Consider the following 25,118-nt stretch of genomic DNA (forward strand, 5'->3'; position numbering starts at 1 on the left):
CCAAGCTATATAACCAATTCTCTCTTTTTCTCATGAAAAATATTCCTATGGATCCTTCATGGACGACAGTTTGCAACTTGGTTTCAATAACAAGCTTCATGAAACCACGAAATCTGTGTGTGCACAGATATTGTCATAATTCAGTGATTTAAATATTCAGGTCACTAACCATCTCTCCTGAGCAGGTTACACACACATAGCTCAACATTCCCAAATTGAACACAGAGGTTGGAGCCAGCTTAAAGATGCGAAAATGTTTGCTGAATTTAACCCCATCCTCGCTACCTTGTTCTCCACAATGTTAAACCTTCCCACCTCCCCACCCAGTGCCTTCCAGCCCCTCAAGAATATGCTTCATCTCTATTTCATAGTCTGAAGGAGTTGGGGGACGCCCAATATATAAGTTGCACAGTTGATGTCAGACGGTTGGGTGCAATCTTCCCTCTTAGCTCAGTGGCTGTGCTGCAACCTATCAGTCCCTGGGTAAACTGCACACGATTTCTTGTGCAAAACATTTAAAGGGCCATGAGTCTAAATAAATCTGTCCACTTCAAAAGTAAAACAGAATTTATATTGGTTGGCTGGGTTAAAATCTTTTTTTTGGTCTTGGCATGTGGACAACGGTGACAAACCAATTGTTATTGCCCATCTCTGACTGGATTGAGACTATTAAGAATCAACCATATAGCATTGAACTGGAGCTGCATCTGGAACAGACAGGTTAGAGATAACAGTTCCCCTTCCCTTAAGGACATTAATGACCAGTCGAGGTTTTGACACTGTTCATTATGCTAGCCCATAAATCAGCAAATTTGCTGAATTCAATTTCACAACTTGCGAGGCTGAAATTTTCACCCACTAGCATTTGGTTGTTAATCTAATAATATAACCATCAGGCTATCAAACCCTTGTACATTAAGCAGAGGGGAGCCAAAACCTACTGATTGAGGAGGCCAAAATCTTACTTGGAAAAAAAAGGATTGGAAAATTGGTCAGTGGTTAGAAAGATGTAGTTTAACTCTTGCTTGTGATGGGAGAGTGCAAAATCGGGAGGCAAGGGAGGTAAACACATGTTTAGTGGGAGGCCAAACCATTGGTCAACAGTGGAGTGGGATGCTGAGGATTTATCTTTGCCCAGAGCAGCATGTGGAGATTGTGGCTAAAATCCTGCTAGTTGGAGGTATTGTTCAGTGGGGGAGGGGGCTGGTGATGCATCAAGTTGTGGGTTCCATTATTTTTAAATTTCGTAATTTTTCTTTCTGGATTCTACTCAATGTTCAATGGTGGATGCTGGGGGGAAGCAAGTAAAACCTTCAGCAAAATATCTCTCATTGGGAATGGGGTGAAGGCTATTAAGGTGAAGGTGTGAGGAGAAAGCTTTATGATTGAGCTCATTGAGAGAAGGACTGGTCACCCAGGCTGCTCAGTATCAAGGGCATTAGGTTCCACAATGTTTTTGCTGTGAATGTTTCCATTGGACCTAAATCTTTTGTTCCGTGTGATTGAGGTTGAAATCTGGATGCAATCAACAAGAGTTGATATGCTTGCCCAGTGATTATATTGCTTATACAGAGATTTGATGGAGGACCAGTGCTGTTCTTTTTAATGCAAAAGTCTGCTACTTTGGATTGCCATGTGTTCATTTTGTCACTTTAACGTTAGGTGCAGTGCCATTGTTATTCAGTTAGCAATGAACCCTATGTTCACAGGGCCACCTAGTACCCTATGACTCTTGATATCACTCATGAATTTTTATTTAGTAAATATCTGAGGCTAGACATTCTATCTGGCACTCACCCTGCTGGCATTGCTGTTGTTCATTCCAAGTTACCATAAAAGAGTCATGTGAATAATGTTGGCACATGCCATTCACAGTGCAATGCGGTGCCTATTCCATGGACCACATGGTATTGAAGAATTGCACATTGCTGCTATCTCCGGGTGGGTGTGCTGCACAGGCCATTCTAAAGGTTCCACTGTCTGTTACAGCTGTACATTTGCTGGTGTGTCCCATACCCCATGATGATACCTTGTGGATTGATTGCTATTTGAATACAGCATTGTCGAGCCAACATGCAGCATGTAAATGTATGTCTGCTTCAAGATAGCAATACAGGAGGTGTAAATGGTTCAATTTCTAGCGAATCCCATTATCCTACTAGTTATGTTCACTGGTATGTTGTCACAGACAGAATGTATTTGCTTTCTTATTGCTGGTGATCGGAATGTTTTGTGAAAGAGGTGTGTTTTCTTACCCTTTGAGTGTGCATTCCAATTAAGTAACTCAGCAGCAAGCTTTTGTGAGTTTAACAATAACGAAGGTTATTTATTCTTGTATTCTTACCCTGAATTAAATGCAATGTCACACAAACTTGGTCTCAATCATACACCCACTCACACGCAGATTGCAAATAAATAAAGGTCATGCACTTTTACAGATTACAGTTGTCTCCATTTCTGATTTCTGATTTCAGTCTTCCATGTAGCAGGCCTGCAGCCCTTTGAAGACATTTGATGATTTAAAGTTGTGCTGAGGATCTAGGAAAGTGAAGGGTTCACAGTGGACTGTGAGGTTTCTTGTGGTCAAATATCTAAGAAGTTGGTTCTCAGGGGAAGTTTAACTGGAACAGAATATGTACTCTGTCTGCCTGATATCTCAAAGCTTGTATCTGAGTCTGGTTCACAGACCAACTGAACTAATGTTTCTAATGGTCGTGGTACATCAGTCTGAAAACAGCTCTTAGTTAATTTTTAAAAGCAGGCAGAAGAATGGTTGCTTCACCATGTGACTTTCCACAAGTTCAAGTCTTTTTCCAAATATGGTGCAGTGTTTATGTTGATTCCACATCCTATGTTGTGGATTAGCACCTCTGAGAATTTGAAACTGTCAGTGTCTTTGTTTTAGAATGCCCCATTCAAATCAAATAATACGCCCTTAATTGGTATCAGGGAAGAGCATTGACTCAAATCAATCTGGAATATTCTTTGGTTCCCTCTTGAGACAGAGAAGTGGTTCTAATCCACAAAAGTTTGGTGATCTTGGACAGCCATCTTTTCTAGCTTTTTGTCCATTTTTTTAATATAAAATTTGTTTGAGGTTCAGAATATGACATTCTGGAAATACACATGACAACTAAGACAGGGTTGGGGACAGGGAGTTGGTTGGTTGCAGCTAGAAAGATTTGGAACCCAGCAGAGATAGATTCTGTCCCAATTTTCTGCCTTTTGCTCCCATTTTGCTTGGTGTTGATCTAGACTTAGTGGCAGCATTCTTATCTCTGGCAGGTTGTGAGTTCAAGTTCCACTCCAGGTTTTGAGCACATTATCGTGGATGAAACTTCAATGTAGCATGGAGTGATTGCTGAAATTTCAGAGATGCCTTTTGGTGAGGGGCTGAATTTTCATCTGGGCTGGAGAAAACGCAACCACTTATGGCTTGCAAATTTCACTCCTGACCATTGTGTGACGTTACAAGAGATTTCTATCTTTTCACATAGAGCTATTACTGTGCATTTTGTATGACATGATGAAGTGCATGAGGAGTGTGGGTGCAAAGGGCTGGTTAGAAATCTCGCCTCAGTTCTCCAACACAGCATTCCAGCATATCCCTTGAACCTCAGTTCTCATCCCCCTCACTCCCCACCAACCCTCCATGTCACCTCACCTTTCCCAATGTCACCCCGTGCTACCTCTATGCCCCCATGCCGCTGCACATTTCCTGTGCCGCTTCTATACCTCCCCCCATATCCTCCATAGCCACTTACCCAGTATTCACTATGTTCCCAGGAGCCAAGCATTAGCAATGGGAATTATGTTAGATTCATTGGAAATCCATTAAGCCTCTAACAATCTAAGAAAATACTGAAATCATTGATAAACAAAACTACCCAAATGAGAAAAACTTATCATTCTTTAACTGCCTATCAGCTTTGTAAACAAACAAGAAACCATATAAGACACATTCTGATATTATAGACTCCTATAAGTTTCAATTATTCTGGAATCAATAAAATCACATACTGAGCTGAAACCTAGCTAAGCATTTATACTGGAATAGCTATCATAACAAAAGCTTCCAACTCCACTGACAGAATAGATAACCATTTCCATGGGTGCAGACTATTTTTTCAACCTTCAGAAACAGCTTTTTTAAACCGGCAGATCTATTAGTCCAATTAAATCAGAACATGATAGCTTGACAGCAGAAGATTTTTTTAAATCAACTTTTATTTTATTCTTTTAATATATTATGGTACTTTCTCCATTGGAAAAGTACTGTAATGCATATGAACAATTAGACAAGGCTGATCAATGTAAAGGTGAACTTAACTTTGCAGGAAAATCCCAATGATGAATCACTGCAATTAAGACACATCTATTTTACCATCCATCACCTAATAGTGATATTTGAAGGTGTCAAAACATTCTACACTTACCTTTCAGAATATTCCTGACTCCTCTGCAGGTTTTCCATTTTTTTACCAGCTAACAACCCTAATGTGCTTTCAATAGACTTCAAAAACTTAACACTGCCAGACAAAACTGATGTGTGGGAAAATAATCTGATTTTCGTCCCCCATCCAAAATGGGGAATCCAAACTTAGCAGGGGCCAATATGCATTTTTACATTAGGCACTCCTGACTAACAAAAAGGCCAGAGGAGAATGGTGTGCAGTCAGGAATGCAAGGGAAAATCAGATTTCCTCAAGAGAAAATCAAAATGTTGCCATTCCTAGGCTGAAACATGCCTCTGCACCCAAATGAAAATTTGACACAATATGTAAAACTAATATTCCAGCTGCACTCTGGTGATACTATCCTGATAATCTGGACAACATCTATTCTTCAACCAACATGGTGAAAACAGATTAATTGGTCATGTCTCTATTAATACTTCTGTGACTTTACTGTACATAAATAGGCGACTGCATTTCCCATATTGTAACTGCACTTCAAAAATAATTAATTGGCAATGCAGTACAACCAAGTTAAGACACATGTTTAAATTACCTAATTGAAATATATGCATCTCATATAACTCTTTCTTACTTTACCAAAAGAACTGTTGAATTTCTCAGCTCAGATATTTATATATCTCTTTATTTGCTACAGGCTGATTTACAGAGCCATTGCTTTTATAATTGTTAAATTCCCTAGTATTTTTGGGATGTATTCCACAGCAAGCCCGAAAACCTTATGATGTGCGAGATGTTATTGAACAATATTCCCAGGGGCATTTGAATATGATGGTCCGGATCAAGGAACTACAAAGAAGGTAACGTTTTGTCAATATAGTTGTATTTGCAAATAGTTACTATTGCTCTCATAACACTCTCAAGTAATGTAAAGAGCAAATCTATCAACACTTTCTCATAAAAAATATATGTGCTATTTAGCTCTCATTAATCTCAAACTAGGACAAAAGAAATCAGTTTGGACCACTGGCATTTGGAAAACCAGAAACTTGCGCTTCAACCAAACTAAACTGCATGTTTCATTTATCTAATCAGAAGATTTGTGCCCGGCGTAGGATAATTGCATCACATATTTAAAGATATGGGTGGCACGGTGGCACAGTGGTTAGCACTGCTGCCTCACAGCGCCTGGGTTCAATTCCAACCTTGGGTAACTGTGTGGAGTTTGCACGTTCTCCCCGTGTCTGTATGGGTTTTCTTCGGGTGTTCCAGTTTCCTCCCACACTCCAAAGATGTGCAGGATTGTATTTTAGGTGGCTTGGCCATGCTAAATTGCCCCTTAGTATCCAAAGATATGTAGGTTAGGTGGATGGTGGATGGTAAATGTGTGGGGTTACAGGGGTAAGGTGGAGGAGAGGGCCTAGGTGGTTTGCTCTTTCAGAGAGTTGGTGCAGACTCAATGGGTTGAATGGCCTCTTTCTGCACAGTAGGGATTCTATGATATTGTGACAACCAGGCAAATAATTCACAAATCACAAATGTTAGCTGAGCACAGGAAAACTAATACATTTTTAAATGTTTCCAAGTTTTATACAATTTAATTCATTAAATAAAAATTATTAGCTGACTGTTGGGGATAAGACCTGGGTGGGACTGTTGCTGGTGCAGGCTTGAAGGGTCAAATGGCCTCCTTCTGTACTGTAGAGATTCTATAGTGAATGCACCTCTGTTTAAGTGTGTCCCTCAGAGACTTCACAGTGGGAAATCCCTGAGGAATATTATACTAATGACAGCTTCAGTAAGAATTTGAAATTCATGGTGGTAAGTCAAGAGGAGAAAATATGTTGAATAATTAAGTAAATAATTACAAAAGAGAAGGTAGGGAAAAGGAAAGACTGGATCAATTAAGTATTTGCATCTTCATCAAATTCTGAAAATGCAACAAAGCCACAACAGCAGAAAAAAATTAAGTTCAATAGTTGTTTTGTCAGTTGCCTTTTTATCACATTTTGTTTAATGTTACATTATATTTGTGAAGCATAGATCTTGTAGTATCCTCTAGCATACTAGACTTTTACCTAGAGTCAGTCAATGATGTGTTGCCTTAGTTTGTGTGTTGTGCATCGGCAATAGGCAAAGTGTTGTAACATTAGGGTGTGGCAGTACTGATGAATATTAGACTCCAAGTCTAAACCTACTTGTGAGCATTGCGGTGGAATATCTAATTATACATAAAATTTGGTGGTTTAGATAAATAGAAATGAACCAATACAAACAAGGGTACGATCACGATACTATTTTTCAGTTGCAGAGAGTTATAAAAATAATAAAGCATCTTGTGTCTATATTCTAGGTTGGATCATTCTTTGGGAAAGCCTGCATTTTTTCTATCAGGTAAAGTTGAAGTAGTTGTAATATTTTCATTAGAATTTAATAAGTAAACATTTCTATTTATTCCAAGAATGCTGCAAAGGAAAATATATATCCTTAACCTTGAATTTTCAATGTTCAGAGAAATGTATATCAAATACTTGAGAATCCTAAGGCGTTCTATAGGTATGTCAAGAACAGAAGGTTGGTTAGGGCAAGTTTAGGGCCAGTTATAGATGGCAGAGGGAAGTTATGTGTGGAACCGGAGGAGATTGGTGAAGCATTGAACCAATATTTCTCTTCGGTGTTCACGCAAGGGGACATGAATATAGCTGAGGAGGACACTGGGTTGCAAGGGAGTAGAATAGACAGTATTACAGTTGATAAGGAGGATGTGCAGGATATTCTGGAGGGTCTGAAAATAGATAAATCCCCTGGTCCGGATGGGATTTATCCAAGGATTCTCTGGGAGGCAAGAGAAGTGATTGCAGAGCCTCTGGCTCTGATCTTCAGGTCGTCGTTGGCCTCTGGTATAGTACCAGAAGATTGGAGGTTAGCGAATGTTGTCCCATTGTTTAAGAAGGGGAACAGAGACTTCCCCGGGAATTATAGACCGGTGAGTCTCACTTCTGTTGTCGGCAAGATGTTGGAAAAAATTATAAGGGATAGGATTTATAGTTATTTGGAGAGTAATGAATTGATAGGTGATAGTCAGCATGGTTTTGTGGCAGGTAGGTCGTGCCTTACTAACCTTATTGAGTTTTTTGAGAAAGTGACCAAGGAGGTGGATGGGGGCAAGGCAGTGGACGTGGTATATATGGATTTTAGTAAGGCGTTTGATAAGGTTCACCATGGTAGGCTTCTGCAGAAAATGCAGATGTATGGGATTGGGGGTGATCTAGGAAATTGGATCAGGAATTGGCTAGCGGATAGGAAACAGAGGGTGGTGGTTGATAGTAAATATTCATCATGGAGTGCGGTTACAAGTGGTGTACCTCAGGGATCTGTTTTGGGGCCACTGCTGTTTGTAATATTTATTAATGATCTGGATGAGGGTATAGTTGGGTGGATTAGCAAATTTGCTGATGACACCAAAGTCGGTGGTGTGGTAGACAGTGAGGAAGGGTGTCGTAGTTTGCAGGAAGACTTAGACAGGTTGCAAAGTTGGGCCGAGAGGTGGCGGATGGAGTTTAATGCGGAGAAGTGTGAGGTAATTCACTTTGGTAGGAATAACAGATGTGTTGAGTATAGGGCTAACGGGAGGACTTTGAATAGTGTGGAGGAGCAGAGGGATCTAGGTGTATGTGTGCATAGATCCCTGAAAGTTGGGAATCAAGTAGATAAGGTTGTTAAGAAGGCATATGGTGTCTTGGCGTTTATTGGTAGGGGGATTGAATTTAGGAGTCGTAGCGTTATGTTGCAACTGTACACAACTCTGGTGCGGCCGCACTTGGAGTACTGTGTGCAGTTCTGGTCCCCACATTACAGGAAGGATGTGGAGGCTTTGGAGAGGGTGCAGAGGAGGTTTACCAGGATGTTGCCTGGTATGGAGGGGAGATCCTATGAGGAGAGGCTGAGGGATTTGGGATTGTTTTCGCTGGAAAGGCGGCGGCTAAGAGGGGATCTTATTGAAACATATAAGATGATTAGAGGTTTAGATAGGGTGGATAGTGATAGCCTTTTTCCTCTGATGGAGAAATCCAGCACGAGGGGGCATGGCTTTAAATTGAGGGGGGGTAGTTATAGAACCGATGTCAGGGGTAGGTTCTTTACCCAGAGGGTGGTGAGGGATTGGAATGCCCTGCCAGCATCAGTAGTAAATGCGCCTAGTTTGGGGGCGTTTAAGAGATCCGTAGATAGGTTCATGGACGAAAAGAAATTGGTTTAGGTTGGAGGGTCACAGTTTTTTTTTAACTGGTCGGTGCAACATCGTGGGCCGAAGGGCCTGTTCTGCGCTGTAATGTTCTATGTTCTATGTTCTAAGTCATGCTCACAAAATACAACATTGAAATCAACAAAGAAAACTCACAACCTATTGAGAAGATGTAGTCATAGAAGAAATCATAGAAACCCTACAGTGCAGAAGGAGGCCATTCGGCCCATCGAGTCTGCACCGACCACAATTCCACCCAGGCCCTACCCCTACATATTTACCCTCTAATCCCACTAACCTATGCATCTCAGGACTCTAAGGGGCAATTTTTAACCTGGCCAATCAACCTAACCCGCACATCTTTGGACTGTGGGAGGAAACCGGAGCACCCGGAGGAAACCCACGCAGACACGAGGAGAATGTGCTAACTCCACACAGACAGTGACCCGAGCCGGGAATCGAACCCGGGACCCTGGAGCTGTGAAGCAGCAGTGCTAACCACTGTGCTACCGTGCCGCCTATGTACAATGTACAGCAAAACTTAAAACCTGTTCTTTATAAATACATTTACAATTTTGTTATACATACTGCACCAAGTAAAATAATCACTTCCATTGATATAATGATTGCATCTTAAAAGCATCACAAGGTGATGCTTTTGCAAAGGGGAGAGTAACATACATTTGATTAATGAAAGGAGGCTAATACATGATGGGACAGTTAGGAGGGGTGACCCAAAGTTTATTTAAAAAAGATGGGTTTGTTGAAAGTTGAGAAAGAGAATTGGAAATTAAGGGGCTGAGGGCTTCAAAATAGTTATAAAGTCTGCCACCAGTGGTGAGACAAAGAGAATGTGGAATTGGAAATAAGGTGTGAATCAGACTTCCAACAGGTGTGGGAAAGGATAAGAGGTTAGAGACAGCTGTGGCAATAGAGTCAAGCAAGGCCGCATGGAAGGATTTGAATAACAATAGACTTTTTCAGTTCATCGTACTAGGAACTAGGTGCCTGTGTAAGTAACAACATATAAACAATGATGGAGAACAAAAAACCATTTTGATCTTTCTAGCTTACAATTGTGATACATTGCGTATAGCAAGATATATACTTCACCTTATCCAAAGCCATGTGATTTCCTGGCAGAGGCAACTAAGAAAGAAAAACTAGATATCACTATAAGAGAATTACCGATGACAGGATTGATGGGCATGAGGCAGGATACACGCAGTTATGTATTGTGTGATTTGGAGCTTAATAACGGGGCTGAAAACAGAGGGAAGCAAGGAGGACATTGAAGTAATCAGCCTTAAAATTTTGTGGTGTTCTCTGTATTGGAATGAAATAGGACTCCCTTGTTCTCATGAACAAAATCATGAAGTCATCCTAAACAATGAGATGAGTTTACTAATATCCATCATGGTGGGTATCCTATGTCTATAAGGGAACTTTAAAGGTAACTACCCTGATAGTTCTGTGGTGCAGTTTTGGGTTCTTTTCTAGATCTACAGTAAACCTCAGGACAGTCCTGAGCTTGGAAGTTCCATTGGTTTGGGGTACTTTCAAAAAAGCATTGTGAAAACCATATGGTTTTGATTTAATGTCCAGTAATAAAGAAAATTACACATTCATTCATTCTGTTTCCCACTGTTCTCCCATTTAATATGCAAATTAATTGTAATTTGGTGAAATCACTCTGTTCATTGGGACTTCCAATTTTAAAAGGCCTCATATACTTTAATGTGTAGTGTAACAACAAATTTCATTTATATAGCCCTTTGACATAGTAAAACATCACAAGGCTTTTCACAGGATATTGCTAAATGAAATTTGACATTGAGCCACATAAGGAGTAGGACAAATAACCAATAGCTTGGTCAGAGATAGCGGTTTAAGGAACATCTTAAAGAAGAAAAGCCAGAGAGGTTTAAGAGGGGGAAGTCCAGTGCGTAGGACCTCTGCAGCTGAAGACTTGGCTGCCAATGTTGGAGTGATAAAAATCAGAGATGCACAAGAAGCTAAAATATGAGGAGTGTCTTTGATGACGTGATGAAGAGACCACATTTGCCATTGGGCCTGAAGGGAGCTGCCCACAATGATTTAGCAGATTTTGGAGCATTGATCTCCCCTATTCCAGGGTCAGTTTCAATCTGATGTCATCTATCGGCAATCTGTAGCAGCCAGTCAGATTGAAGAACTCTCACAGACAACAAATCAGGAAATAAAGCATGACTCTAATTCACTTTTTAATCATTTTATAGAAAGTCAAATATAGATCGGGACAGACACATGGGATTGAGATAGAAGCTAAAGTACACTTTAAAAGAAAAAATATTTTATTGGTTTAAAAAGCATAGAACCTCAAGCATGGGATGGAAGAAATGACACCCCACACTTATCAAATTAGTTTTCCAGGCAGGGATGTTCATCAGCAATTATGATTAGTATGCTGTTATTCCGAGTTATACCTTCAACAGGCATAACACTTTCAATGGTTTTTATGAGAAGAGTGTGTAAAGAAAAAGCTCATGTCAAACAACTGATTGTGTGTTGATCAACCTGTGAAGTGTGCAATAGTGCATCTTATGGTGGAGAAGGATATCATGGATAGCAACTTCAGAATTTCTGTGTTTCACTGCTGTTTTGAAGATGCTGGATGTTGCTGTCAGTTTTGCACAGGGATGACAATGAATGCTGACAGTTTCACTGTTATTACAACCATAAATTCTGTGCCAATATGTTCCAATTGCACCCACTGTAGTAATTTTAGATCAACATTAAAAGTGCTTCACGTTAGAGTGTGTCTCATCCTTGTAGCAAAGTGTTTGAAGTTGGCTGAACATATCTGTCTGAAATACCTCTGCAATATGTTAATAATATCCTTTTAACTTGTTAATCATTTTGGTATTTTACATTGGCCAATGACAATTTTACTGCAAAAATGTATAAATCTATTATCAAAAGAACCTTTAATATAAATGAAACTTTTTTTGTTGCTTACTTTTATAATTTAGATTGCTTAACCACTTTTCTCTGTTGACATTTTCCAACCGTGCCCCTTCTGTAACTAAAAGAATATAAGGAGAGGCTTGCTTCTGGACTTTACTCCTGGAATTTCCATGGAGCTCTTGCAAATTTAAAGGAAGTGCCTGGAAACCCAATTCCTGTGCACAAACCTGGGGTTTCCTGCAGCAAAATTGTAGTGTAAATGAAGTGCAGCGCAGAGCTCCCAAGGAAATTCCTGACTTATCTGTACTGCTTTGAATTACAGTGAAAATTGGAATCAGCCCGGGATGACACTTCTCAAATTTATTCATTTGAGGTGTTGCCTGACCTCTGCACAATGACATGGTTGAGCTTGGGAATACACTAGGGTAGAAATCTGTCTTGGACAGTAGCCCAAATTGGCTGATATTACGTCACCCATCTGTTATATCCCCTACCTGACAATGGATGCATTGACTTCAATGGAACTAAATGTCAGGGGGTGTGAATAATGGATGGACAATGTGATATTACCTCTTGCCTACTGCTGTCCAATATGAAATTCTACTTCACTGTGTTGAGAAACAGTGGGCATGAAACCAAGTCCATCATTTTGTGGTACAAAGCATTGGTGCTATATATAGCAAGCTGTGCATCATGTTTCCCCAATAATACATATTTCTTAAAACCTGCCATTAAGAACAGTAACAAAACATTTTTAAAGGCAGTTTTTCTCTTTTATATCCTAACTTTTCCTGTAGAAAAAGGACTAGACAAAGGTTACTACACTGCAGGAGCCAGACTGATTCGCCTGGAAGATAAGGTAAGTGCATAATGAACTTTCTTAAAACTTGAGAGCAATTCAGATCCTTATCTGAAATACATCTTTGGATAACTCATGCAATGAATACGTTAAACACTAGCTAAACACTGCATGTGAATTAGCTTACTCTGTCCATCATATTGTATACTATATTCTTTCTTGTCCTTAACTTGTAGTCGACTTTTATTCTGACTTGTTGCTGAACAGCAGAACACTAACAGTAAAGAAAAACACTTTTCTCCTAAGCTCCTGCCCTGTGATATGGAAAGTGTTGAAAAGTTCTGATGGTAGTTTTCTCTTGTCACAAAAAAATATTGATTTTTCTTTTGCTGATGGAACTCTGATTATAAATTGATTTGAACTAGAAATGTAAGTAACCCTTTTCCAATTTACTCTTTATTTCAAACAGGTCATCAAATGTTAATGAGGGTCTGGTGCCTCATTAGATTTATCCTGTTACCTTGCATATAAAGCAGAGTTTTAAAAATCAAGATAATAGCTTAAGTTCAGAAGCAAGTTTGTTAAGTCAGATATGAGGTAGAGCTTCCAAGGTAGGTCGTAAATATGTCGATATAGTACCTTTAAATTGAAATCATATGTATTTTCTAAAAATCAAAACAACCCTAAAATTATCATTTCCATCTCAACATCTCCAAAGTAAGTTAACCTCATGCTTAAATATTTATAACCACTTGGTACATCGGCAAACAGTAATGATACATAATTATAGTAGGACTTGCTTTCAGTAGTAAAAATGGCAGGAATGGTGATATTTGCTTATCTAGTTCAAGTGCATTGCACCAATAAGGTAACAACATTGTCACCTGTTCCAAACTCTTAGAAGGAATACTGGAACAAATGATAAATGATAGAAGGTTCAGGAAGAACTCAATAAGAAATTAAGACATTTACATCTTTAACTCCCTGGGTAACTATGAGTAGAGTTTCAGCTGGTAATTAATTCTCTTGATTACCTTCATAAGGACAGAAGGTTTTTTTTTTAAGTTTAGTTAGGGTATCATGATTGGCACGGGCTCACAGGGCCGAAGGGCCTGTTCCTGTGCTGTACTTTTCTTTGTTCTTTTCTTCGTTCTTTGTTCTATAAATTCTGAGGCTTAAGTGGGTATCATGCCTGCTCCCAGCTGACAGCAGTTTGGCTGCTGAAGGCATACTGGATCGAGTTGCTAGGGTAACCCAGGAACTCCACCAGACACTCTCCATTCTGATATAGGAAGATAGGACAGAAGGTGTGGCCTACTCCCTTCCCCACCGTTAAATGTTTCAGCTGCCGAAACAGGGATTCCAATGCAACCAGGTTCCAACTCATTATCTGGTTGTCTTCCAATGTATTTTTATCAGGTTTGCACCCTAAGACCCAAGCAACACTTATTCTCCAATATTCTAAATTACAGATGCATTCCTTTAAGTCACAAAAACCCAGCAGGAAAGATGATACAACCATGGCTAACAAGATAAGTTAAACATTATATTTGATCCAAGGAAGAGAACCTTATAAAGTTGCCAAGTACAGTACAAAGTCTGAGGATTGGGAGCATCTTAGAATTCAGAAAATGAAGTCCAAGAAACTGATGAAACTGAAAAAGAGTAAACAGAATATGGAAGAAAACTAGCAAGAAACCTGAAATGACAGCGGGATTTTCTGATGTTGCCTGCCATGGTGGATTGGGAATTATACTGGAGGCCAGTGCAAAACCGATTTGCATCCTTCTAATGGGATGAAGGCCCAACTAGAATCTTCCCCCTATGCCCGGGTCATCAGAATGCCAGTGGGAAAACATGTTGGTCGAGAATACATCTGGTCCAGCGTGGCATGCAAGAGTTGAGACTTACCTTGCAGACATCCGACGAAAAGATAATAGAAGCCTACAGCCACCAAACCCTGTGTATCGCATGGTGGGTGGAGCCTCATCCATATGGCTCCTCAGTGAAGCAGCTTTCAGAATATGAATCATTACTAGGCTAAGGTTATTCATCTTCTTTTGGCACTGGATGGCTGTTCTCTTGTGAGAAAATACTGATGAGGTAAAAGGTCGTCCATGATCTAGTTGAATGGTGGAGCAGGCTCAAGGGGTCGAACATTCCCTATGTTCACATGCCTCAGCAGCAGCCATTACTGCATTCGGGCACTGCTGGGACTACTTAGCTGCAGACAAATCTGATTGGCCAGCAGGTCTTGAGAGTGTGCACAGATTTTGGGACCCTCCAAATGGGGGTCCTGAGCATGCACTTGCCTCAATGGGCCCTCCGAATTGGTTGACTTTGCAGTAACCATCCAATTAATGACGCAAGGTGAGCGCCTGATGTTGCCATCCCAGTCAGCAGGGCAGAAGTTCTCGAGCCTCACAAACATCACTAGGATTGGTGGGGATTGTTGAGGCAGGTCAAGAATGGTGAGGGCGCCTCAAAATGGAGGTGTAAAAAGATGTATTTGGTAGCAGGCCCATTGGAGTGGAAGGGAGGCTTTGATGCTGCAGCTCCCTCTTTGGGGAATGAAGCCTTCTCTCCATTAAGCTGGTGGCCTCTACATGTGACAAGAGGGCCACTCTGTACTGGCAAAATGTGGGCAAGGCCAGAAATTTGCCCTATTTGGGGGGTCATTATTATTTAAATTGGCTGCCCGCCTCAGGGCAGCAGGGAGCTGATCTGGCACCCAGCCTAGCCCTGGAAAACATCCTCAGTAGTGATGAATGCATTGGGAAGCATTCTCCTGGCTTCTCGCCTCGAAGTGCGCTGCTTACGAGTCTTGGAAAATTAAGCCCAACCTATCCATATCCCTTTGCAATCTCTTTGCTGCCTTCTCAAAATGTAGTTTCCTGCCTAACTTGGTATCAACTGAAACCTTGGATACATTACATTCAGTATCCTCATCTAACTCATTGATATAGATTGTAAATAGCCAAGGAACAAGTACTGATCATTGTGGTACTGCCTACCTGAAAATAATCCTTTTATTTCTATTCTCTGTTCCTTATATGTTAACCAATCCTTAATCCATGCTAACCTATTACACCAAATTCTATGAGCCCCAATTTTGTGTAATATCATCTTGTGTGACACCTTCTCAAGTACTTTGGAAAGTCCAGATACACTGCATCCACCGCCTCCTTATCTACCCTCCTCCTTACAATCTCAAAAGACTAACAGACTGGGCAAACATGACCTCGTTTTCCTAAATCCGTTTTAAATCTGCCACAAAAGTATATGCTGAAGGCATGGGGTCTATCCGTGAGTATCACACTGAGGAGTATGTGTATATCAGCATGTTGAAGCGTAGTGTGTGAGGCAGAGGGCCGAATTCTCCGACCTCGCTTACAACAGAGACTTGACTGACCACAAAATTCTCCATTCTCACCGGCAGCGGGGCTTGAACAGCCAGAGAATTCTGGCCAGAGTGTTACAGGGAGGGGTGTGGGTCGTATCATCCGATCTTCATTATTAGGTTGTGTAAGACTTCTACTGCCCTATTTAGTCAAGTCTGTAGAAAGTATAGTTGTGGACTGAGAACGTAGATCTCGCAAAGGCAGTTCTTATATTTCTCTGTTTTGAAGGGAAGGAGCATGAGGAGAGATAAGAAGTTAAATTGGAGGCTCTTGCATTCAGGAATCACAGAATACCTTTGCCACATAAGCCAAGCAGCTGCTCACCCACTGTATAAAAAAAATGATTGATGATCTCTTTAGACAAGCTACACGCTTCACACTATTTCTACTGGAACCAGAGCAGTAACGAGAGCTATCTGAAGCTACACAATGACAGTATTCCGAGAGATGCAAGGAACATTTTAGTGAATGTATGCGACAATCAGAACTCCATTTGAGAAACTCCTCAGTCTTATGAATAGGACAGACTTTCATTGCATTAATGTAGAGCTCATTTAAGATGTCAATCACATTAAACCTTCATATGAATGCTCAATATTCAGGAAGCAGTCATGATATTTTTATCATGTGGCTATCTACCAATCCAGCACCAATGACCCAAAGCACTTGTATATTTGGCTTTCAAAGTTGTTTTACTCCTTCAAAATGTATTCATGAAGGCTACATTCATCTTGTAATTGGCGATGGAGGCTATGATATTTCTTGTTCTGTGTCACAATACTAAAATGTGTGTGCAGTTTGCTATAACTTTCTCAATGTTTTACTTGGAAAATGAGGAGGAGGCTTTGATGGATGACCAGAAGCGCTGTAAATACTCTCTGCTAACCACGGACTTGGAATTCGCCCTCCACCTGACAAAACAACTACACCATATGAGATTGAATAAAAAGAGATGCTTTATAGTCAACCCATCACTTTCCTCCTATTCTCACAGCAGAAACAAGACTTTTTTTTTAAAAAGCTCCAACAATAACTAACATCTGAAGAAAAGCAATTCCACATTTGTAAAAGTTAACCTTTGGTGCCAAAACTGGTTGTTTAGCAGTAATTGAGACTTACTACCTTGTTAAAAATTTGCTTACTCTGAAATGGAATAGCACTAATTTTTTCTGGTTCGCTTAGAGGGTATCCAGTACATAAATACAGGAATTTTACACCCCTTCCGTGTTGAATTGTTCAGCGAGGTACTGTTGTGCCAAAGCCTCTGGAGGAGCAGGGCAGCTTGAAGAGCAACTTCCTGATTTCCATGTTTAACTTTAATGTGCACTCATTGTCATTTGCTGTCTGATTTATATGTTAATAATGATGAGCACTATTAGCCTCATCATTTTTTCCAGAGCATAATCATGCTCAATTTTCTTTTGTTCATTCATGGCTGTGGGTTTTATTAGAAAGGCCAGTATTCATTGCCCATCCTTAATTGTCATCGAGAAGGCAGTGACGAGCTGCCTTCTTGAACTGCTGCAATCTATGTGGTGAAGATACTTCTACATTTTTAAAAAATGGGTTTGGGTATCACTGGCTAGGCCAGCATTTATTGCCTATCCCGAATTGCCCTTGAAGGTGACAGAGCTGCCTTCTTCAACCACTTTAGTCCATCTGGTGTCAGTGCACCCAAGTCCTGTTTGAAAGGGAATTCTAGGATTTTGACCCAGCAACAGTGAAGGAATGGCGATATAGTTCCAAGTCAGGATGGTGTGTTGCTAAGAGAGGATCTTGCAGGTGGTGATGTTCACATACATCTGCTGCCCTTGATCATCAAGGTGGTAGAGGTGAGTTGCTTGGTGAGTTGCTGCAATAGATGGTACACACTGCTGCTGTGTTGGTCTTTAAGGTGATGGAGGGACTACCTGTCAAGCCAGCTGCTTTGCCTTGGATGGTGTTAAGCTTCTTGAGTGTTGTTGGCATTGCACTCAACCAGGCAAGTGGGGAATATTCCATCACTATCTTGACTTGTACCTTGTAGATTTAGGAAGTCAGGAGATGAGTTCCTGCCACAGAATTCCCAGCCTCTGACCAGCTCTTGTAGTTACAGTATTTATATGGCTGGTCCAGTTCGTTTTCTGATCAGTGGGAATCCCCAAGATGTTGAAAGCGGGAGATTCAGTGATGGTAATGCCATTCAATGTCCAGGGTAGATGATTAAATTCTCTCTTGTTGGGGATAATAGTTTCCAGGCAACTGTGTACCGTGAATGTTACTTGCCACTTATCAACCAGGCCTAAATGTTGTCCAGGTCTTGCTGCATATGGACATGGAGTGCTTCAGTATCCGAGGAGTTGTGAATGGTGCTGAACATTGTGCAATCATCACTTCTGACCCTATGATGGAGACAAGGTCGTTGATGAAGTGGATGAAGATGGTTGGGTCTATGAAACGACTCTGAGGAGCTCCCACAATCTTGGGACTGAGATGATTGACCGCCAACAACCACATCCATGTTCCTTTGTGCTAGGAATGACTCCAACCAGGGGAGAGTTTTTCCCATTCCCATTGACTTCAATTTTGCTAGGGCACCTTGTTGCCACACTTGCTGAGAGACAGAGAGTACATGGAGTTGCCATTTAAACAGTTAAATATATAGCCCCCAACAATGACTTTTCCTCATCTGTAGACTGCAGATGCCTCCAGTGACTGATTGTACCATCCGCAGCCCAGTATGATGATAGAAACTCCAGGAACCGAGGTACACGATGTTACGATTGTGCCCTGCACGCAACATGCTGACCTGATAACTCCAATCTGCAGGGCTTATAATGAGATGCAAATTTATTAAAATGACATTTCTGACATGCTGCAGCAGGAAGTGTGGCCCGAGGGGTTGAATGAACGATCACAAGGTGGTTTACAACTATATAAAACTGATATTTGGCCTTCTCCCTACACCTTCTGCTTCAGCCCGCCATGACACCCATTGCAAATAGGACCGGAAAATCTCGTCCATAGGCAAGCATGTTTTGAATGAGCTGAAGATCATGGGTAGTGAGTTACCAGAGTAATGCTTGAAATTTCCCAAAATCTTCCCATTTGTGAAAACATACACAAATAAAAATTGGCACTCATCTCAGTCAATGCTTTCAAATATTTATGAGCTGCGTCAAAGTTTTCTTCCTTGAGGAAAACTATTGTCCTTGGTGCAGCTGACAGTCTGCTGCCATGAGGTCCCTTTGGATGAATGGTTGTGCCCTCCTTCCAGGCTGTCGTGTGCCAGCTCAATGCCCAGACATCCTGCCCTCCATGGCTCATTGAGCGAGCAGCACACATTGAAGAAACCTCTTTGGATGAAAGCCCACATGCTGGCCAATTGGTCGATTGCTGTATTATCATACATCTCTCGAAGGCAGTGGACGGGAGTCAGCAATTTGTGCAATTCCAAGTCAGACTCCCGCCCACCACCACCATGGATGGTAAAATTCAGCCTGTTGCTTCACTCTCCATATCTTCCAGCTTCTCCTCCAGAATAATAATGGCAAATAATGGCTTGGCCAAGGGAATGATGTAATCGTTCTTGTTGAGAAGGGGTGGGGGAAAGCAGGAATTATGCTCATTGTTGTGGAGGAGGATTACATTTCTAAGTAGTCTCATATTCTCACAAAATCAGCTCCAAGCCGGTTTCTGTTCAATGCAACAAAAAAGTTCCAACTGATTGACTCATATTTCCACTTCACCAAAAAGCAAATAGGAAACCTGTTACTCAATAAATAATAAACAAGAATGAAAACTAACCAAGTTAAAAAACTACCAAGTTACAATGACTACAAAAGTCAGCAGCTCCCCTTGTAATATTGAGAAGCAATCTCACCATGTGGGATCCGTCTACTTACCAGCTCTTTATTTCAGCACTATCTTTGCACTGTGTCTTCAGAGCTTTTCTGTGCAGTCTCCATGCTGCAATTTCAACACTGTCCAATGCTGCCGGCTTCATTGAGGCCTGACCAAAATATCACAGGTTGTCTCATGCAATGTAACACAATCTAAGACTGTTCACCATATCATACGGATATGGATGGGATTTGCGACCATTTAGAAGGACGCGGATTAATCCGGGATAGTCAGCACAGATTCGTGAAGGGCAAGTCGTGCCTCACAAATTTGATAGAATTTTTTGAGGAGGTAACTAAGTGTGTTGATGAAGGTAGAGCAGTTGATGTCATATACATGGATTTTAGTAAGGCGTTTGATAAGGTTCCCCCATGGTCGGCTTATGATGAAATTAAGGAGGTGTGGGATAGAGGGAAAGTTGGCCGATTGGATAGGTAACTGGCTATCTGATCGAAGACAGAGGGTGGTGGTGGATGGAAAATTTTCAGACTGGAGGCAGGTGGCTAGCGGAGTGCCACAGGGATCAGTGCTTGGTCCTCTGCTATTTGTAATTTTTATTAATGACTTAGAGGAGGGGGCTGAAGGGTGGATCAGTAAATTTGCTGATGACGCCAAGATTGGTGGAGTAGTGGATGAGGTGGAGGGGTGTTGTAGGCTGCAAAGAGACATAGATAGGATGCAAAGCTGGGCTAAAAAATGGCAGATGGAGTTTAACCCTGACAAATGTGAGGTGATTCATTTTGGTAGGACAAATTTAAATGTGGATTACAGGGTCAAAGGTAGGGTTCTGAAGACTGTGGAGGAACAGAGAGATCTTGGGGTTCATATCCACAGATCTCTAAAGGTTGCTACTCAAGTGGATAGAGCTGTGAAGAAGGCCTATAGTGTGTTAGCTTTTATTAACGGGGGTTGGAGTTTAAGAGCAGTGGGGTTATGCTGCAACTGTACAGGACCTTGGTGAGACCACATTTGGAATATTGCGTGCAGTTCTGGTCACCTCACTATAAGAAGGATGTGGAAGCACTGGAAAGAGTGCAAAGGAGATTTACCAGGATGCTGCCTGGTTTGGAGGGTAGGTCTTATGAGGAAAGGTTGAGGGAGCTAGGGCTGTTCTCTCTGGAGCGGAGGAGATTGAGGGGAGACTTAATAGAGGTTTATAAAATGATGAAGGGGATAGATAGAGTGAACGTTCAAAGACTATTTCCTCGGGTGGATGGAGCTATTACAAGGGGGCATAACTATAGGGTTCATGGTGGGAGATATAGAAAGGATGTCCAAGGTAGGTTCTTTACTCAGAGAGTGGTTGGGGTGTGGAATGGACTGCCTGCAGTGATAGTGGAGTCAGACACTTTTGGAACATTTAAGCGGTTATTGGAAAGGCACATGGAGCACACCAGGATGATAGGGAGTGGGATAGCTTGATCTTGGTTTCAGATAAAGCTCGGCACAACATCGTGGGCCGAAGGGCCTGTTCTGTGCTGTACTGTTCTATGTTCTATACCTTACTGAATCTTGCTGCCACTACTGCACACCATGTCATGTTTTTATAATGATATCAAGGCACCAATCACTCATAAGGGATTGTGTCGACATGTTGTACTTGCATTTATTGAGAATAGGAACATTTATCCATGGACAGAAAGCTTGAAGATACCAGCAGCAGAGTTGTCTGTGTGTGCTTTGCTTAAAAGCAAAACTGAAACTAAAACTGGATTGCATGACACACTTCCTTTCCAGTGATGTCATGCTGCAATCCCTTAAAGGCCAATTGCAACAAATGGGATGTCAATCCACAGGCTTCTATTTCATGAATGGTGTCAATCTACTTGAGTGCTGTTGGAGCTGTAATCATCCAGGCAAATGAGGGATTCAACTCTACCACATTTCTGACTTGTGCTTATAGATTGCAGGCTTGGGGATTTAGGAGGTGAGTTAATCTCTGCAGCATTCCCAACCTCTGACCTGGTCTTGTCGCTACAGTATTTAGGTGACTGGTCCATTCAGTTTCTTGTCAATGGTAATCCCCAAGATGTTGATGGTAGGGGATTCAGCAACGGCAATGCCATTGGATGCCAAGGGGAGATGGTTAGATTCGCTCTTATTAGAGGATATTAATTGCCAGGCACTTGTGTGATGTGAATGTTCCTTGCCTCTTTTTTTTAGCTTCCTCGTTCATTTTTTAACAGCTTCACTTGCAAGAGATTAAATGTCAGACCTCAATATGATACTCCCCTCCCTAGAATAATTGCTCTGCATTTAGTAAAACCTATGGGATTTTGATGATGAAATTTGACTATAATTCTAATGCAGTTTTTATTCCAATTTTTCAGCATTCATTGTGTAATTTTGTAGGTGTGGCTTCTAATGCAGAGTCGGGATATTTACAGTTTGGTTGGAATTGCTCTGTGGTATAGTAATTACTCATTCAAATATTCTAGCAGTGAATTGCTGTACAGTCATTATTATCCACCTACGGGCCAAATGAAGATTTGGGGTTAGTCTGCAACTAGTTTAATTTAGCCAATCAAAACCTCTGCTGACATCAGGCAATTTATTATTGAAAAAAACAATCCAATCATAATTAAAACTGAAGCTTAATTAGACTTGCATGCAACTGATGCAACAACAGACAAAGAAAATATTGAACAGTGCCGACAGTGTGCAGACAGCAACCAACACCCAACATTATAAAGCAACAATTGAACAGAGTAAAGGAGAACTGAAGGGCAAAGACTGATAGCAGTAATAACATAATTTGGCATTATGCTCATTGTCATCCTTTCATCTACCAGTAACCTCAAAACTTCTAATGAAAATAATGAATGAAACATTCTAACTTGAGCAATAAAGCATTCCCCTATTTATTATACTGGAGAATGAAGGATGGGGTTATTAAAAGTACTTGGCCAGTAAAGATTGTAACAGTGAGCCTTTCAACTGAAATATCTAACCTCAATCCCAATTTCCAGTATGTAGAGAATAGTTTTAACATCATAATAATTAAATTTTGCTGATAGTTTTTAAAGTGTCCTCTTGCTTCTCAAAGTTTGTCTGATTATTCTTCATTTAGATCTGCGCTGCTAAGTAGAGATCAAACAGCTCTGAATCATAATCCTACACTAGGCTGGGTTGCATCCTTTAAAAGCTGGGAAGAAAAATACATATACATTTTGGTTGTATTTTCTAACAATGAGGAAGCTCTAAGTTTTATGGCGGTTACAGTAAAGAATTAAATGATAATGCTAATTACCAGCATATAATGCTGTAGGAAGTCGACTTTTTATCTTACTCCTGTTCCTCTACAACATGTCAGATAAATGACAAGCTGGCATTCAGTCCTCGTGCTTGATCCAGACTATTACTGTATTTTAAACCCATCTACCTGCCTTGGTTCCAAAACCTTTGGGCAGAATTCTCCGGCTGCACTGGTCTAAAAGCCGGAAATTCCAGCCCAACCGTCAATAGCGTTTTACATTCTCTGCAGCCCGCCCACTAATATTCCAGTGGCGGGCACGATGGGAGAATTCTGGCCCTTGTTGACCAAAAATCTATCAATCTCAATTTTGAAAATTTTGAATTGATCTAGTCTCACTCTCTTTTTGAGGAAAAAGTTCCAAATTTGCACTGCCGTTCCTGACATCACCCTGAATGATCAAATTGTAAGATTTTCCCCCTTATCCTGGATTTCCCTAAAAGAGGATATAGTTTCTGTCGAATCTATCAAATCCTTTAATCTTAATTACATCATCCATTTATATTCAAAGGAATATAAGTTTAATTATGTGGCTGATCATTGGATAGCTTGTGGCAATGATGTTTATTTTAATATACTCATTGAATGTTCTTTCCTGAGGCGACATTTTTGGGTCCAGTGGTAGACAAGGGTCATAAAAACTGGTGCCATCCGGTATGCCAGTTTCCCAACTTCATTCCCATCACCAGCCATTTCACCAGGACAATTGCAGGGGGGCTGGTCCTTTGATCCCATCTAAGCTATGAATAAGGCTAATTAAGCTGGTTGAAGAACACATCAAGAGCTTGTTAATGGGGATGTTGAGACTTTTACAGAGGCACACAGACTTCATGCACTCTGGGGCAAACCAGTTGGATACAGGTGGGCTGACATCAGGGAGTCAGTCACTGCATTCCCAGGGCATTAGCAGGGCACCAATGAAAAGGTGAATGATGCAGAATGGTACTTGCCTATGTGGGGACAGATGACATTGTGTCAGCGCAGTTTGTGGAGAGAATGGGCATAAGTGCACAGGCAGTGCAGGGGGTTGTCACTCTCCTGGCATCATAGGGACGTAAAGGAAGGGGCAAAGTTGCGGAGTACAATTGGAGACCATCTAAGCCAGGAATCGAACCAGGGTCCCTGGTGCTGTGAGGCAGCAGTACTAACCATTGTGCCATGTTACAGATAGATATATATATGTGCAAGGTGCATCAATAGCTGAAAATGGTAAAAGCTAAGCTTTAAATACACACTGCCTCACAATCCAGAAACGGGATACGAGCAGTGTTTTTATAAGTAACTGGAATGAAAATGCATATAAAACTAAATTGAAACAGCATAACTAACTGCTTAGGGAAACAACATTCTGCCTGTCTTATAATTTGAGCTGTGGTACATAATTATTGTAATGAGGGACCTTCGAGGTTTATCCATAATGAGTTGGATGTTATCTGTTACTTATGGAATCTGTTAAACTTTGGAATTATGCAGACATTGCATATTTTTTCTATTGTTTATCTTTCTATCGCTATAATCATTGCATTGTGTCAGTCATTGCACTACACGTGCCCCAGTGGTGTTGTTAAAGAGTGTTTATGCATGAAGCGTGCAATGTTGCCAAGCCTATTGTTACAGACAGGCACCAAGCCAAGATTATAAATATATCACAGCTAGTGGATGCAACCATGGGTTGAGGAAAGTGTGTTTCTAAGGGGAGGGTATAAAATTATGAATTTTATGAAAGATGGGAGTTGAACTTACAGTTTATAAAATAATAATCAGTATGCTGATGTTATAAGGAAAAACAATGATATGGTATTTGAAAGGACTGAGTTATGGAACTGAACCTTTAACACAAAGTTATGATCAAATATAAATTATGTCGGAGTAATGGTATTTTACTCAATTATATTTGTGCTGGAACATTAACCAGTATCTCTTGAAGGAAACATCTTCCTAAATAAAAGAAATGACAAAGACAAAAATAGATTTAAAAAACATATGGGGTAACCTTTCATTATTTTGAGCCTTCTGGCAGTGGTTCCTTTAAGGGCTGTTGGTTAGTCCATTCATACCAAGTACCAATGGCTGGAATTGTGTACACTCTCTTCATTGGTATTTCAGAATTGTTTCAGAGTCCTTTTGGCATCAAAGGACCACAGTTGTTGCATGTTACTGTGGCTCAGGGTGGAAACAG

At 40.8% G+C, this 25,118-nt stretch overlaps 1 protein-coding gene across 1 annotated transcript in view; it reads left to right on the forward strand.

Annotated features, from left to right (window-relative positions):
- The window catches only part of kcnq1.2 (potassium voltage-gated channel, KQT-like subfamily, member 1.2), a 357,928-nt gene extending 345,180 nt beyond the window's left edge, over window positions 1-12,748 (forward strand). Inside the window, exons 16-19 of the mRNA XM_078221112.1 lie at window positions 5,181-5,275; window positions 6,769-6,809; window positions 12,402-12,463; window positions 12,671-12,748. Coding sequence (XP_078077238.1) covers window positions 5,181-5,275; window positions 6,769-6,809; window positions 12,402-12,463; window positions 12,671-12,748 — 276 coding nt within the window. The remainder of the gene's footprint in view (window positions 1-5,180; window positions 5,276-6,768; window positions 6,810-12,401; window positions 12,464-12,670) is intronic.
- Window positions 12,749-25,118: the final 12,370 nt, after the last annotated feature.

Source organism: Mustelus asterias, chromosome 9, assembly GCF_964213995.1.
Source record: "Mustelus asterias chromosome 9, sMusAst1.hap1.1, whole genome shotgun sequence".
Lineage (NCBI taxonomy): Eukaryota > Metazoa > Chordata > Chondrichthyes > Carcharhiniformes > Triakidae > Mustelus > Mustelus asterias.